At 44.4% G+C, this 16,611-nt stretch overlaps 1 protein-coding gene across 1 annotated transcript; it reads right to left on the reverse strand.

Annotated features, from left to right (window-relative positions):
* Positions 1-1,422: 1,422 nt before the first annotated feature.
* cckbrb (cholecystokinin B receptor b) lies at positions 1,423-11,922 on the reverse strand. Its single transcript, XM_084689118.1, has 5 exons — positions 11,754-11,922; positions 4,929-5,168; positions 3,304-3,565; positions 3,010-3,137; positions 1,423-1,988 (listed from the first exon to the last, which is right to left on the reverse strand). The coding sequence occupies exons 1-5, from the start codon at positions 11,920-11,922 to the stop codon at positions 1,423-1,425; spliced, it is 1,365 nt and encodes a 454-aa protein (XP_084545244.1).
* Positions 11,923-16,611: the final 4,689 nt, after the last annotated feature.

Below are 16,611 nucleotides of genomic sequence, written 5' to 3' on the forward strand. Positions count from 1 at the left end.
CTTGACTTGCTGGCCTGGAGAAACTCTAGACATTCATTGATTCAGACTGCAAGTCAAATAGTCAGCGAGACAATTCCATTCACTTTTTCTACATCAGTCAGTGCTCCCAGATTTAGGGTAAAATGAGTTTTGTCTCTGTAAGCATGCAACACAGAATTACCTTTTCCAAACCTGTAGTTGCTCTCAATATATTCTGATGTGAAACGGAGGCCTGTCTACACTCAGGTCCCCACATTTGTAAATATATTACATATTAGCACAGGGTTTAATAAAAGCCACTCTACCCACGGGCTCAAGTGGCTTTGTGCTGATAGGGGTGCAGCAGAGTCCACCACACGTTGTGTGAGTTTATGTGCGTGCATGTCTTTTGTCAGCATGGCAATTTACATAGGTGAGGAATGAATCCACAAAGTTGGTGCATTATGTGCTGCTTATCAGAAAGAGGGCTGTACTGTTAGTTCAATTGATTTGGACCAGTGTGTGGTGTGTGTGTGTGTGTGTAAGTGTGGGGGTGTGTTTGTGGTTTCTGTGGTGTGTGTGTCTGTGTGTGTGTGTGCCTGTGTGCCTCATAATCCCCGCTTGGTGGAACCATTGGGAAATCAGTGTTACATATACAGTGTGAGGAGCTTTCCTAGTCTGGATTTTTTTTTTACTATATACACCAACACATTCCCACTCACACATTCAAACACTCCCATGATTGGTTAACAGAATTCCAGAGCACATCCGCAAAAGACGCACATCGAGCACAGAAACACATCGCTTTAGAAGCGAGAAAACACAAACACAGAGTCCACCTCTATCCTACAAGTCCCCGTTTACAATAAAGCAGAACAGTGCGGAGGAGCAGAATACAGTAGAGCAGGGCATATAAGAGAAGACTTACTCCCAAAGCACATACTCCTCTTATTAGTGAACCCCACAACTCAGTCCCACAGACCTGTAGCTGAACACATATGAAGTTTAACGTAATCCACAACAGGGAACTGACACGGTCCACAGCACACATATTTACACAGGAAACCACAGGAGGACACTGAGCTCATTGACATGCAGGCACTTGTAGTCCACAGCAGGAATCCATCACCAATAACACAGAAGCTCACGACATGTTCGGCACACAGACAGAAAAAACGAAGCAAATGGAATCACTGCTACTGCTTCTGCAACTCACCTTAGCCACCCTAAACTGCACAAGGAACCCCACTGCTCAAAGAACCCCCCTCACATCTCACCGGCCCACCCAAGCCTTAATCAACCATAACCCAACCCTTAGTCAACTCTTACCCACCTCTTACCCAATAAAACCCTCACAAACACCAGACTGCCCACCTGTCCCTACTCCCACACACACCCCATTTCCTTGCAGGACACCAATCCCATTCCCTCCCCCGCCCCCGCCCCAGCGGCCACCTCCATCCCTCAGCATGTCGCCATGGTGCTGACAGTAGTGTAGCTGAACTTGGACATGGACACCCCCATCGCCATGGCGTCCTCCTCGGCCTCCCGCAGTCCCCGGCGTTTCCGGCGGCGACACAGCGATTGGCAGCAGGAGAAGGTGGAGAGCAGGGCCTTGCGGAAGCGTGTGTTCATGAAGCAGTAGATGATGGGGTTGACGCAGGCCGACGTGTAGGACAGCAGGTGGATGAAGGAGATGGGAGCCCCGGAGAGGGCGTTCTGGGCAGACCGCGAGTCGAAGGCCTTCCAGGTGTTGACGCAGTAGATGGGCATCCAGCACAAGAAGAACAACACCACGATCACCACCAGCATGCGAATTACTCGCTTCTTGGCCTGGAGCTTGGCCTCCGATGTGTTACTGCGCGCGCGCTCCACCTTCGCCCCGCTCCCTCCGGCCACACCCCCGGCTCTGGCTGAGGATGTGAGAGTCGACATCTCCACGGAGTGTGGTTGCTTGGACACCTGAACATAGCAACCGTCTCCATCGTCATTGCCACTTGATACGGAAGAGGTCAGGCCGTTCTTGACATCTGTGGAGTCAGGGGTAACGGTGAGACAGAAGTTCACTTCTAGGTAAAGCAGACCCCTGGGCTATCGGGTGGGTCCGTGTAAAGGTGACAGGCGTTACGGAGCCTACTGGGCTAGCATGGGAGGATATTATCTACTGTAGCTCTGGCCACATGAACCCTGCCTTAGTTCTAAGAAATATCAAAGAACACAGCCCTGAGAAATGCATCTTAATCTTAATGTTGTACACGTACACACGCATCTTTTTGTTGACATCGTGTTTGCATGCTGGGACTGTAATAGTCCTTTCCGGTTTCTTATGATTGCTGCCCGTCAACCCAAGTGGTTAAGAACCAGATTACACAGCTAATGTAAAGCGCAGGTATAAACACTCAGCTCACCTTAATAGCCACAGCAGTGACACAGCTAACAGAGCAGGCTATTAGGACCACAGGGGAAATGGCTGTGTTTATTAATTAACCTCAATGAACCTTTCTGCTTTGGCTACTTAAACCCCATTTGGTCTGTGAGCGGGAGCTGTCCTCATACCTTTACCCATCCTGATTAAATATAGTTATGGGTATAGGACAGCAGCACTGAGCACGTAGAGCAGGAAATTGAGGTTTGTGGTCGAAGGAAACATGATTAGCTCTAATCAACCTGGGTTGAAGACAGCTATTTCCGAAGCGGGACAAAATCAAAAAATAAAATAAAAGAGTTCAATAATTACACTGCTGTCATCCCTTTCTCCCTCATTGTGCCTTTCTCTTTCCTCATCCTCTCTCTCTTTCTCTCTCTCTCATTTCGGACTGGACAGATATAAAAGCCTAAAGCTGTCAGCCAATCGCACATTTTAATTGTGCAACACCAAACATATTTCAGCAGATGAGAACATCACAAATGGAACCACACGTACACACTCAAACACACACATACCAAGGTTGTGTCAAACACACACATAACGAGGTTGGTCAAACACAAGTGTACTGCGCACACACACACACACACACACACACACACATACACATGTGACCAGGGTTATACCGGAGTTTTTTTGCGTTTGTCCCATCTCAAAGTGGATTCCTCGGTAGAGTTCTCTGGAGATGAGGCCATATGCCACAATCATCACCAGGCCCGGGATCACAAACAGAACCAGCAGCAACAGGATGTACCTGGGAAAACAGGCACTTGTAGTTGATGAAAGATTCACAAAATTCTCATACCGGATGGATGATATCAGAGACACGCACAGATAGATACACAACAAGAGTAAACCACACACACACACACACAGATTGATACACACAATAACAGAGATTGATACACACACCGTCTCACCAGGTCTGTTCCACACGGCTATGAGGCCAGGTGTGTCTGCAGGCATGTGCTGTGGTGTTGTCCAGTCTGACATGGCTCTGTAGAGAGCTGAACACGGGGTAGGGTACCATGATGACAAAAGACAGCACCCACGTGGTCGCAATGACACGGTTGGCATGGGAACGCGTCTGCCATGCCCGCGACTTCAGGGGGTTACAGATGGCGCTATAGCGTTCAATCGCAATGGCAACAAGGCTAAAGGTGGAGATGCTGACGGATATGCCTGTGGAGAGACAGGATGCGAATGAGATGCATTGTGGGTAAGAAAATGACAAATGACATGCTTCCACAGTGTGAATTTTCTTGGGTGGGAAGAGAGGGAGGGAGGGGGGAGGGGGGGAGGGAGGGAGGGAGGGAGGGAGGGAGGGAGGGAGGGAGGGAGGGAGGGAGGGAGGGAGGGAGGGAGGGAGGGAGGGAGGGAGGGAGGGAGGGAGGGAGGGAGGGAGGGAGGGAGGGAGGGAGGGAGGGAGGGAGGGAGGGAGGGAGGGAGGGAGGGAGGGAGGGAGGGAGGGAGGGAGGGAGCAGAGATGGTAATCAGGGTGTGGTGTTGTTTGAGGAAATGTCATTGGCCTGACTGTCTGATCAACTCTGCCCGAGCCACCCCACCCCCCCAGCTGACACAAGGGAAATTAATCTGATCCAGGTCCTACTGCAAGAACATTAGCATCAACTGCATGTGTGTATGCTGTACACACATGCAGTTGATGCTAATGTTCTACTGTTTCTGGGCCTGTGGAAGCAACTGAGAATGGTCAGCTGAAGCAAACAAATGTCGGTCAACATCCCCCACCCTCTCCTGAGCCCCTAACCCCTCCAGGGCCTCACACTCTCCCAAGCTCACGCCTGCTACCTACCTCTCCTGTTTATTCACCTCCTTGCCCACAGCCTTCCATCTTTTCCTTCCTTCCACAGATTTCATCACTCTATGCCACCATAAGTTATATATACATTGTAGTTTGAATGATGCCAATAATAATTAATGTGAATATAATGTAAGGAAATGTACCATCATGGAAATAAATATGTATTTTAATATGGGGATGGCAATTAGTTTCTTGCCACCCCTTGGATCCACCAGTAACCTTCTCCTCTGTCCCTCGAGATCCCCTACTCTCCCCTCCCTACCTAGATCTCTACCACTCTCCCTTCCCATAGCCTCCTGCTCCGGCCGTTCCTCCCTCCCATCCTTCGCACACCATCGCTCTCTTTCTCTCTTCGCCTTTGTCTCTCCATCCCGTGCTACTTGCCTCGCCAACTCTCTTTCATTTCTCTCTCTGCACATCCATTTCATCTTAGCTTGTCACTCTCTTTTTTCCAATCATTGCAAAAAAGAAACTGGTTTCAATCTCATCTCAGATCGTCGAGTGTAGGGTTTCATTTATGAGTGCAGGAAAGCTTGAAACTATTGATATACTGAAACGGCTTGCTTTCATCTGTTTCTGCTTTCTCGACTACTTTGCATTCCATGTTCGGACAGAACAGAAAGAGTAGAAAATATATATCGCCCCTTGACTACATTTAGGTGGGTGAACCATCATGGCTCTCCTCTCCTCCATATACTCCCCCCTTCTCCACCCCTGACTCACCCATCAGATAGGCCACTATCTTGCACATGGCTGCTCCGAAGATGAAGTCCTGCAGGATGCTGGGGATTAGGGAGAAGGGCATGCAGAACAGCGCCATCATCAGGTCGCTGAGAGCCAGGGACAGCAGGAAGGAGTTTGTGACGGTGCGCATGCGCTTGTTGACCGTTAGGACCATGATGATGAGGAGGTTCCCCAGCACACTGATGAGGAAGATGACTGAGTAGAGCAGGATACGCAACTCTGGGGAGGGGTGGGTGGAGGGGTCAAAAAGAGCAAGAGATTAGCACATTTCAACCATTCAATCTCTGATACATCATGCCAACCCTGACGCTTTGTTTGCCATGCGGGTGTCCAGCTGAGCCGAGCAGATCTGAAATAAAGGGATGAGAGACGGAGGGATGAGCCGAGTTGGCTTGTTGAGAGGTCTATTTGATTTGATTAAGAGATTAATCATGACTGTTTTACATTCGGATCAATACTAGGACTGTGTCTACATCGACCCCCTCGGTGGCCTCTTCGGGACAGCAGTTTAACTCCTGAGAGAGGGAGAGAGAGCAAGATGGAGTAGAGGGGTATAAATAAAGGGGGGGAGAGAAAAGGAGAAAGACATAGTGACAAAGAAAAAAGAAAGAAGAAAAAAAGAAGAAAAGGGAGATGGAAAGGAGGAGAGAGGGAGAGAAAGACAGAGAAAGACAGAAAGAAAGAAAGAAAGAAAGAAAGAAAGAAAGAAAGAAAGAAAGAAAGAAAGAAAGAAAGAAAGAAAGAAAGAAAGAAAGAAAGAAAAAAAGAAAGAAAGAAAGAACGAAAAAAGAAAGGAGAGGTAAAGATGTTTCCCTGTTTCAATTATAAAACAATTTGCACAAGTTTCTCACTCTGTTATAGCCTCATCTGTAGCAACATCAGTGCAGGTTAGTCAGACAACTGTTTTGTTTGATACCTTAACATTTTGCTTGTTAACGTGTTTGCCATTAAAAGCCAATCTTGAGGAACAGTGGTAGAGCTTCTCTTAATATAGGGATCGGAAGATATGTTCTTCATTTGTGGAAGCATGTGCAAAGAACCAAAAAAATCAAGACGGATACTTTGATGCCACTTTATGTCTAGGGAATTTCTCCATTCCTTACGAAGGGAGAGAAAGAGACAGATAAAGAGAAATTGTCTTTCTGTTAGTGGGGGACATCACTGACCCTTTAAAGGTTGCCCTGGGATGATTCCTCTGGTCTGAAAAACAATTTAATGACTTCTAGAAACAATACATTGTTTTTCTGCATGACAGATCCATCATTCCGTGCTACTCAAGGATGATTTAATGCTTGCCGTTATCTGCACCAGGGCAAGAGCACCTCTACTCTCCCTGCCAAGGAAGCGGAGAGCAGGATCTCTTACCAGGACTGACTTGGAGAACCCAAATGATATAGCCTGACGTTGTTATACTCATAATTCTAGTCAGAATATGAATCTGAAAACTTTCCGTTGGGCTGTGACTAGGGGGCGTGTGTCAACCGAGCTCGTAAAACAAATGCCTCTTCGCTCAATTGAATAGACCTACAACCAATCAGAGCAACGTAATATGTTGTTTGTTGAAAACAAATTCAACCCAAGCGCTCTTTGGTGACGTTGTTGTTTGCGTGACTGTTGATCATATGTCCATCATTGTATAAAGCCCGCCCTGACAATTTAATTGGTCCGAACAGCTCCTGTTAGGATATAGTTTTTCCACAATCGAGCCCCTCCAGACCCAACTTCCCGACCACATTTTTTTGTGGGCGGGGCTAAGTTGGGCTGCAGGCAGGCTACAAATTATAGCTACTTAAATCATAACGGGAAGCAAATATGGAGGATTGTTGACATGTCACTGGGCTACAGTGCTCTTTATCACTTAATCACATTATCACTGGGTGACCAACTTAATCTCACATTATTGCTTATACCTATCCAGGCCTTGGAATTAGATGAACTCCAGGAAGGGTTCAGGAGAGGAAGGACTGGACTGCAGGTATGGGCTAACCCTAATCCTGTTAGAGCTCATGCTCCCTCCACCTGCCAATCATCTTTAGAAACACCTCCAACGATGACTGTGTTTCTCTAAGATTGCTCTAAAGCAGGTTTTCTATGGTGACCATGGCCAAAGGATTGCGGATGCCTTGTTGTGTTTAATCTTTCTCTCTACTTGTCCTCTGTTCTGGAATCTCTGTTTACTTTGGTTCTGTGCATTCTCAGTCTTCCTCCTCCATGTACTATCTCTATCTCGGTATCTTGTTCTTTCGATCTCCGTCCTCATTTCTTCTCATCTCCCTCTTCTTCCTGTTCTTCCAATCTTCTGTTTCACTTCCTCTGGGCTGTATCAACCGGTGTTCAGACCAGAACACTGGCCAAACGATTTGTCTCCGTTCTCTCCATCCATCTCTGGCTTGCCCGCCCCCATCGCCTCCATCTTTCTCTGCCTCCCTCTCTAGTTCCGTCTATCTCCCCTTGCGTGAGCTCAGACACAGAGGAACCGCTCCATGCTGAGGACAGACGCTCGAAAGAAGAGTCTATCTCTGCGCTCTCCCACCAGGTGTATGAGGCTGATACCACAGATTCAGAGGTCAAAACTTCAGAGGGCTTACAGAAAGTCCGCAGCAGAAGTCCGTGCAGAAACAAAAATGTCTCCATCCCTTTGAAAGAGGCAGAAGCAGTCTGGTCCAATGTTTTTTCTCCTTTACTGTCTCTCTTTTTCTCTGTCTCTCTCTCTCTCTGTCTTACAGACACACTCCTCCTCATATCAGATAGGTGCAGCTGGCTGCCCCTCTGCCGTGTTTACTTGTTAGAAGGTTAAGAAATTCTTCTTAAGTGTTAAATACTGCATGTGTGGGGGTTTGTTTGTGTGATAGAGACATCTTCCATCACTATATCATATATATATATATATATATATATATATATATATATATATATATATATATATATATATAGAGAGAGAGAGAGAGAGAGAGAGAGAGAGAGAGAGAGAGAGAGAGAGAGAAAGATGAGGGGGATGGTTACACATATGTACTCAAGTGATGGAAGATGCAATGTATCAAACCAAATAAGCTCTTTCTTTGTCTTTCTCTCACTCTCTCTCCCTCTAAACCATCTGCCCATTTTTTCTCTCCCTAATGAAATATTTTACCAAGGTCTCAGCCTAATCGAAGCCAATTAGCAGTGCCGTGTGCTGTGAGGCTGTGCAGGGAGTGGTTATAACTCCCTAAACACATCTAGTTGTATCAGCCCTGCTGGAACCGCTGCATGCTGGAGAGGATAGAAATGTCTATGGCTAATGGCTCTCTCCTTCATCTAAAATGCTGTATTTACAGTTTTGTGTGATTACTAAGGCACTAAAATATACAACATGTTTCTAAAGCTCTACACACTAACCACAAAACCTCATGCCAAACCAGGAAAGCATTGTATATCTATTGTAAAAGCAAACAATTACTGCAAAACTCTTCAAAGTCATTTAAAAACGTTTTTCACACAAACCATCATTTGAATGGGGCACACAAAGCACCAATTATGCATTGATAATATAAATGAAAAACACTTGTAGCTTTGATTTTTCTGTATGCAGGGCAAAATGTTGCAAAACACAAAAGTGCAGTAGAAGAAAAATAAAACATTTGTGTTAGAAATAAAAGAACATGATTGTGGTAAACCATAGTGGTTCTGGGAAGGGAAAAAAGGTTTTCACCTTGTTTGCTATCCCATTATACTATCAGTTATTTTGATGGTTTGTGTTTACTACTGATGCACAAAAGATGTTTTGCAAGAATTGTTTGTATTGTACTCACAAACAAGTGGGGCATTCTAGTGGAAATGGGTTATGGGTAAATGTCATAACTAATGGCTAATCTAACACTGTAAATGTCATACATCACTAAGCCACAGCGTTACCCACCCGTACCTGTCTGTCTGTCTGTCTGTCATTTCTCTGACTATTTTCTCATTCCCTCCCCTCTCTCAACAACTGCTAGAGAATAGACAGTAAAACTCAAAATGGCTCTAACACTATCTATGACCACAGACCCACTGCTCCAGACACTGCAGTGAGAAAGATTGGAATTGGTCTTACTTTAATTAAAATAGAACTTCCGTACCATCAATTGGACTACAAGTTTAGTGCTTTTTTGTGGTTGGTGTGAAGAAATAAAAAATAGCCTCTAGTTTCTAAGGTAGTGCCTGAGAAAAAAAAGAGAAAAAAAAATGTAACTCAATAGCTAAATACATTTAATAAATAATTCAGATTTCTCAGAGGTATTCATTTACATAAAGGAACATTCACTCAGCTTGGTTCTTCTGATCCTGCTGCTTCTATTTAATATTTAATAAGCCAATTTCAGAGGGCTGGATGAACTATTTGAACAACCTAGGTTTTAATATAGTAAAGATAGATAAGTGGACTAAACAGGAACACCTGGTGAAGCTAAAGCAATCCTCAACTCGACAGTGAGTTCAGTAAATTGGTCAATTAAGGTCCAGCAAGCGGCGCACCGTGCATATTTAAGGGTTCATATTGTCTTTCAAAAACATCTACCACACCCAAGACGTTCCACACACCAACCCCTAAATACACACACAAAGACGCACAAACACTCCAGAAGGGGAGTTCAGATGCCAGTTGGAACTGACTGTGGGGCATTCTAGTGGAAATGGGTTATGGGTAAATGTCATAACTAATGGCTAATCTAACACTGTAAATGTCATACATCACTAAGCCACAGTGTTACCCACCCGTACCTGTCTGTCTGTCTGTCTGTCTGTCTGTCTGTCATTTCTCTGACTATTTTCTCATTCCCTCCCCTCTCTCAACAACGGCTAGAGAATAGACAATGAATCTCAAAATGGCTCTAACACCATCTATGACCAGAGTCCCAATGCTCCAGACACTGCAGTGAGAAAGATTGGAATTGGTCTTACTTTAATTAAAATAGAACTTCCGTACCATCAATTGGACTTAATGAGCAAAGCCTAGTTCAGGCATGGCACTCAGGCAGCTGCGTCATTCCGCTCATCAACTACAACTGTGTTGTAGCCTGCCTCAAGCTCGTCGGGGCACGTCCGATAAAGCGGCTATATAGTGCCACACGGATACTCCTACACTCACTCCCGGGTGTTGTATTATTGTGCTGCTGCTGCCCTCCAACATCCCCATCTCCCCCATGTTGTCTGCATGTTACTATCCATGCTCCCTGCCTCATATTGTATATTGCTAGCTAATACTGTATGTAGTGCTTCCCCCAGAAACATCCACTATGCCAAAGTCAAAACTATTTCCATGTCTATGGTTATCAATTCATGGTCAAATTAAAATAGGAGTGTCTTGACTTCATGGATCATTTGTGACTGTTATCAGAAAGATGAATGTACGGTAAATACTCATGTCTTTGTAGTGTAGAAGCAATACATTGCACAGTAGCTGGGCTGTATGACAGCAGTATGTGGAAAGAGGGAAGCTTGAGAAGAGATTTAGCCAGCATTGTCTTGCTCAGGCTGTTTCAGAATGTTGCAGGGTTGCATAAGAGAGAAAGGGACACAGAGAGAGAGAGAGAGAGAGAGAGAGAGAGAGAGAGAGAGAGAGAGAGAGAGAGAGGCAATGTGTGAAGTGATGAATGAGAGACTAAGCAAATGTTTGGATGTTTGGACTGATGAGGATGTTCAGCCATATTACCAGACATTCCTCATATCTCTTAGTCTCTTTCTGTGAGTGTGTGTATGTGTGTGTATCTTTGTAAGCATGGTTTGTGTGTGCTGTTTGTTACTAACACACTGAATGGCATCACTACTGGAGATGCTAAATATAGAGTGTGTGATGGGGCAGTGAAGAGCCTAATCAGAGACTCCCCTCTGCCCTAACGGCACTAACTGCTGCCGTTACAATCTCTCTCACACACACACACACACACAAAAAGGCACACACACACACACACACAGCCACGCAGACACACACAGGCACGCAGTAACAGACACACAATAGAAAATGACAGAGCATAGTTATAAGAATGGTCCCCCGAACTAAATACATTGGCCCACTGAAATCAACAAAGTCTCCACAAAAACAATAATATGGGTTCAATAATTAAGATTAGAATTATCTTGAATCTTCACAACCATCAAGTTATATTTCAAAAGCAGTCATGTTCTATCCATCCCTCTGGTCTGATCATAACTGGTATAGATGTTGTTATGCTGCTTACTACAACTAAATCATTTCTCTAAACCGGTTTCCTACCTGCTCAGGTGCTTGTTTTTCAAATAAGCCACAGTTCATTATCATCTATATTGCTGCCTGTCAGTATAGTTGTTCACTGCATATGCAAGACAGAATATAATATAATTAACTGTCTCTTCAAATGTATGTATATCCCAGCGTGGCAATATACACACGTGCGCGTGAGGAATTCAGAGAAAAACACAGTGTAACAGACAAATAAACATTTAAACATATAGCAATGCAGACTTCCACCATCCAGAAGTGTTTATAGAAAATGGTAGGAATGGGCTAGGCTTTAACTATTGGTGAAAGTGGCCAAATAAACCGATTGATAATGTATGAGCTGGCCACATTGTGATTAGTGAGTTTATGCAACAGGCGCTGGTCTGAATGAAATGCCTGAAAATCGTTAGGATAAATTAATCGGTGGGCTATTCTAAAAAGGCGCATACATTGATAGCACTTTAAAGTTGCATAAGAACGGTTCACAAAGGGATCAGTCTTAACGCGCAGCACTGTAAGCCCGTTTTAAAGTCTGGTGTGTCATCAATGTGTTTTTTCTTTTTTTGTAGCCTAATGGTCCGGTGTCACTTTACCTTTTTGAGCAAGCTTTACAGGTTGAGGTCTGGGGGCTATGGTCGCATTGTCACAGGTGGTGATATTTCTCTCCTTTAGACTGCCGTTCACGAAAACGTTCAGTTGCGCACCACTTGGAGCTCCCGCGCTGTCGAGCGCATCGGTTTCGTTCAACCTCAGTAAATCCATGCTGCCGGTGATGAAGTGCGGTCCAAAAGGTGCATTCTAGGTTCTGGTCGAGGCTGCGCTGTGGTCAAGTCAGAGACGACTGCCACCAAACAGCTGTAGTCCATCACAAGTTCTCCAACCACATCTAAAAACCGATTTCGTCTATCTAACCCAGTGCACCCTTTTAAAATTGGATTTACGTTTGTTTGTTTTGGCAATGCCTTGGTTCGCTTGGTCCAGAACACACCCGGGTAAGCTACTTCAGGGAAACCCTGCGGCCGCCAGGAAAGGTGGGATAGGGGACACCTTACAGAAAGGATTATCTGAGCGTGGAGAGCAAAGCGGCGGGGGTATATACGAGAAAGGGGGGGGGGGGGTAATAGTATTGGCCATAGGTCTAGAGGGGAGGGGGAGTGCCAAACGAAGCTATTCTTGGGAAAGAAAGTTATGAATTACGGGTCGATTAAAATGTTACGGCAGCGCCCCCTGGTGTTGAGTAAGAACACAGTTTAATACACGAAGATATGCCGACGTGATTGGCAAAGCAGACTAAAGACCAATGGCAATTTTAGATTATTTTTAAGGGTGCTCAAGCAATCCATAAATAGCACACAGACCCACACCCATCGCCCCTTGTATTGCATTTCCGATTTGCTACCCGACTCCTATCCTGACTATCTCCCCCAATAATTGTGGTTTGATTCTCGAACCTTGCTCATACTACTAGCTTTTTCATAGAATAATTTTTCAGATTTTTGCTAAGTTTGAAAACAATCCGAAATGGTTAAACTAGCACCCCATTTATTTGTTTATGTCAAGAAAAGTTGCCAGGAAACGTGCTCGCGGATACTAACAAGGGATGAGCACAAAAGGGAACTGCAAATCGCTGATTTACCTGAGCTGAATGAGAACAAGGAGCAAGGACTTGATAATCTACAGTTGCCTGCCTTTATGTAGCAAGTTTCATTTCTGACCCAAAAATTACAGCTGTCTCACGATGAAATGCTGGTCACCATCGCACTAAGGATAGAGAGCGAGCAATAAGGCATCAAAGAAAACTAACTTTTGACAGTTATCCCTAACCATTGCTGGCAGTATTATTACAGTAAGTAGCTTTTTGCGGTAGCCTGCCTTCTAGCAAATTACCAAAACAATCCACTGGTCAAGGCATGGGCCAAGTGAGAGTAAATGCATGCCCCCTTTTTGTAGGGCTGCACTGGCAGCGACCTAAACAGCCAAACCCGCTTTGTCACATGGTCACACAGACAGTAGCCTAGACCTATGGTTTTTTATGCCTCACATTCTTGTAATGTTTTTAGTGTTGTTAAATAGATATGTAGGGGAGAGTGGGGTGAGTTGTGCCAGTTTTTACTTAAAGGGGCAATTTTGGGGGGGTATTTCACACTGTTCCTTAAGGTCTCCGGTATGTAACATTGGTTGGGTTGAAAATGGCCCGGGTGCTGTTGTATGCCCACTGACAGATCCTCTAAAATGTTCCCGGGAAAAAAACACTAGCTTTTCTCTTTTTATGGTGTGATCATTAATATTTAGATAAGCTGTGCGCTGATTGGTTGGTTTTCAACGAGTGAAGCTGGCGAACAAAAACGCAACACGGCCAACAGCAGCACTCGCTGAAACACCGAAGTTGGAGACTTGAAATAAAAACGCGCAAATAAATCTATTGTGTCTACACAACACTGTTTTCAACAGATTTACTATATATCATTTGAAATTATAACATTACTTGTTTCCACTTCTGTTGTTGAAGGAAACTGGATTGAATTGGGTGGGTAGAACGTTAGGCTACAGTTTAGCAAACCATATCCTGATTCTACTCGGCTTCAGTTAGCTAGCTAGCTCTAAATAACTTGCTGAAAAATAACATGACCAAGATCTGGACAAACATGCATCGTGAATTGTAGATTTACATTACACAGGTTATTTATTTGAATGAAACACAGTCAGGAACATGAATCAACGTTAGCCCCATTGCCAATAAACTAGGCTAAATTATCACACATTCTACCTATGCTCTAATCTTGTTTACATGCCTACAGTCTAGGTCACCTAGTAGGTGTTACTAGTAACAGTAGCAATGCTAACGTATCCTATATCAAGCACCTGCCTTCCAGTTCTTTCAAATAGATTATCTAGACAGGCGGTGGCAATAAGCCAGACTGCTCTTCGTTTTCTGGCTATTTTTCGGAAGCTCCCTTCTAATGCCGACTGGTACAGCTAGTCTAGCTAGAGTCATTTGATGTGTGTAGAAACTTAGGCTATTTAGCATTCTACCTGGTATGCTATAGGAAACGTTAGCATTGCTAATAACTGTTAACACAACATCATAGGCCTACTGTCCTTATAGCTTGCGGTTGCAATGAACATACGGTCGGAACAGCACCTCTTTCAGGTTCAGCTTCCTAGCAAATCCTGCTTGCAATCGTCCAAGGTTGTCAAAACTGTCTTGGGTGAAATGTTCAGAGCAAATGAATGATTGAGTGTCGAACTTCGCCAGGATCTTCTCATAAGACAACAGCAGCCATGCCTGTTGAATGTTTGGCTCCTTGGGAAGACTGTGAGTGTTAGCCTTCCCTGTACAGCCTGGAACACAGCATTTACTACCGTGGTCCATTTTCAATATCCTTGTTATAATTCAAAACGTTCTTCTTTGTAATTCCTTATAAGTAGATTACAGAGCAGCGCGCAGCTAAACTAGTATCAGAGATAGACGCTACCTCGATCGGGCTGGTCTGGATGTAAATTCGGGGGCGTGACAAAGATACAGACCAGAGCCAAAAAGGGCGGTCCCCGGTCCTACGTAGGACCGGTAGCTTTGTTGAAAAGCTAGCGTTTTACAGCCACATTTTTTCTTTTGGAGATTTGAATAAGAAGAGGTGTCAATGGACTTTGATATTCACGGCATGTTCATTTTACCCACCGAACTGTCATTGTTCAACTATGACAAGGTAAAATCGGTTTTGCAGTCAATTGCCCCTTTTACTTAAAGTGACTTTAAAGCGAGGCCATGACACTAATGCTTCCAACTAAAATATGTAGGCTACATATATTTCAGGATGTGGTGCATCCCTGGAAACAATCACTTTGGATCTGAAATATAGTATTTAAGAAATATAGCTTTCTAAAAAAAGTGGTCTTGTGGCACAACTTGCCCCCAGTGCGGGGTAAATTGTAGCCTGGCTCTGCCCTCCTACCTACTTCCGCTCAATTTGGATTTTGCTTCTGTACTAGGTCTGGGAGCTAGGCTCTGAAGTCGGTTTCTAGAAACACATTTTTTGTAGGTCCAATCAGCGAACAGAGGGAGTGGCTGAGAACGATGACGTTAATGTCGTGCACTAGTTTGAGTAGTTCAGTAATGGCGGCGGAGAAAGATGTGAGCGAAACTATTCTGCGGTTGTGGCAGCAACGCTGCCAAATATCCATAGGTTAAAGCCAGAGCAAGAACATTCCTTGCTGAATTTTGTTGGTGGCCATGATGTTGTGGCCCTTCTCCCCACGGGGTTCGGGAAAAGTTTGATTTTCCAGCTACGGCAGCTAGCTCTGTTACAGTAGTGGTGAAGGAGTTGGCTAAGGCGAACGCTTGCGATTGGTTATGGCAAATCAGAGTGGCTCTGGGCGGATCCAATAGTTTTAAACTTCAACAGAGGACCCGCCTTCAAGGAAGTTAACGTTTGTCAATGGAGAGACCCCAGACCCTCTGTACAAATGAGATGTATGAGGGTCTGGTTAGGACCAGGCTAGGTCCATTGTGCATTTACATTTTCATCTCAGAAACTGTGATGCTATATAAAAGCTAGACCAATTCAATACAAAATTACTTATTTAAGGTTTATTTAAAGTTATTTTACAACACTAAAGGCCGATTTTGTACAAGTCTATTGCGCCACATGAGCACATCACATACATCCCAACCTGCAGAGACTCATTTCAGGGAGGTGGCTTCCCCCCCTGGGATGTCTGGTATCAAAGGTCAATTTTCTTAAACCAGGCCTCCATGAACACATCAGAACAAAGTTAAGTTCAAATGAAGAAAAAAAGTTGCGGTGGGCATAGATTAATTTTTGAAATCTAGATTAATTTTACTGTAATCTTGAAATTAATCTAGATTAATCTAGATTAAAATGGCTCATTTGAATTCCGCCAAAGGCATTCAGAATATGTGTGCTACCCAAATAATGACTAAAAGTAAGTCTTTGAGAACGGGTTTCTCAAGCCAGGTGAGAGAGGAGATTAATTAGCTTGGCTGATAGAGCTAGTGCTGACAGGATTCCCTCGGTTGCACCCAAACATAGTAGTTTGACGACGACTTTTCCCCTGCTCTACATCAGTGCTTGGCCCGGCATCTTTTGCATTAGTTAAGGGATGCTTTGCGTTTAGGTGGTATTTGAGAATGGAAGAACTCCTACAGTAAACTAATTCCGCATCGCACAAAGTGCAAACAACCTTCTTGTCTAGGTTTCCATTGGAAAGCTTCATAAAAATAAATTTCCCCTGAAGCAAACCCGGCGGTTTCTGCATCCATGTTACAGTAACACGTCACGTTTGATGTGGTAATTTCATACACAAAGCATACACACAGGTTCAAAGACTCGTTCTCGCCCCCGACAGTGCAATTTGGCAGGGTAAACATCCGCGCTAAAATATCAAGGTGAAAGTCATCATAGCTTGTAGTGTAGACGAAGCTCCCAACCC

This window comes from Hypomesus nipponensis, chromosome 23 (assembly GCF_054491055.1).
Source record: "Hypomesus nipponensis isolate SF chromosome 23, ASM5449105v1, whole genome shotgun sequence".
NCBI lineage: Eukaryota > Metazoa > Chordata > Actinopteri > Osmeriformes > Osmeridae > Hypomesus > Hypomesus nipponensis.

Coding starts and splice junctions, on each gene's coding strand:
- cckbrb (XM_084689118.1), bottom strand. CDS start 11,922: ATGGATTTACTGAGGTTGAACGAAACCGATGCGCTCGACAGCGCGGGA. Junction 3,138..3,303: donor AGCCGTGTGGAACAGACCTG/GTGAGACGGTGT, acceptor CTGTTTTCCCAG/GTACATCCTGTTGCTGCTGG. Junction 1,989..3,009: donor ACAAACGCAAAAAAACTCCG/GTATAACCCTGG, acceptor CTGACTCCACAG/ATGTCAAGAACGGCCTGACC.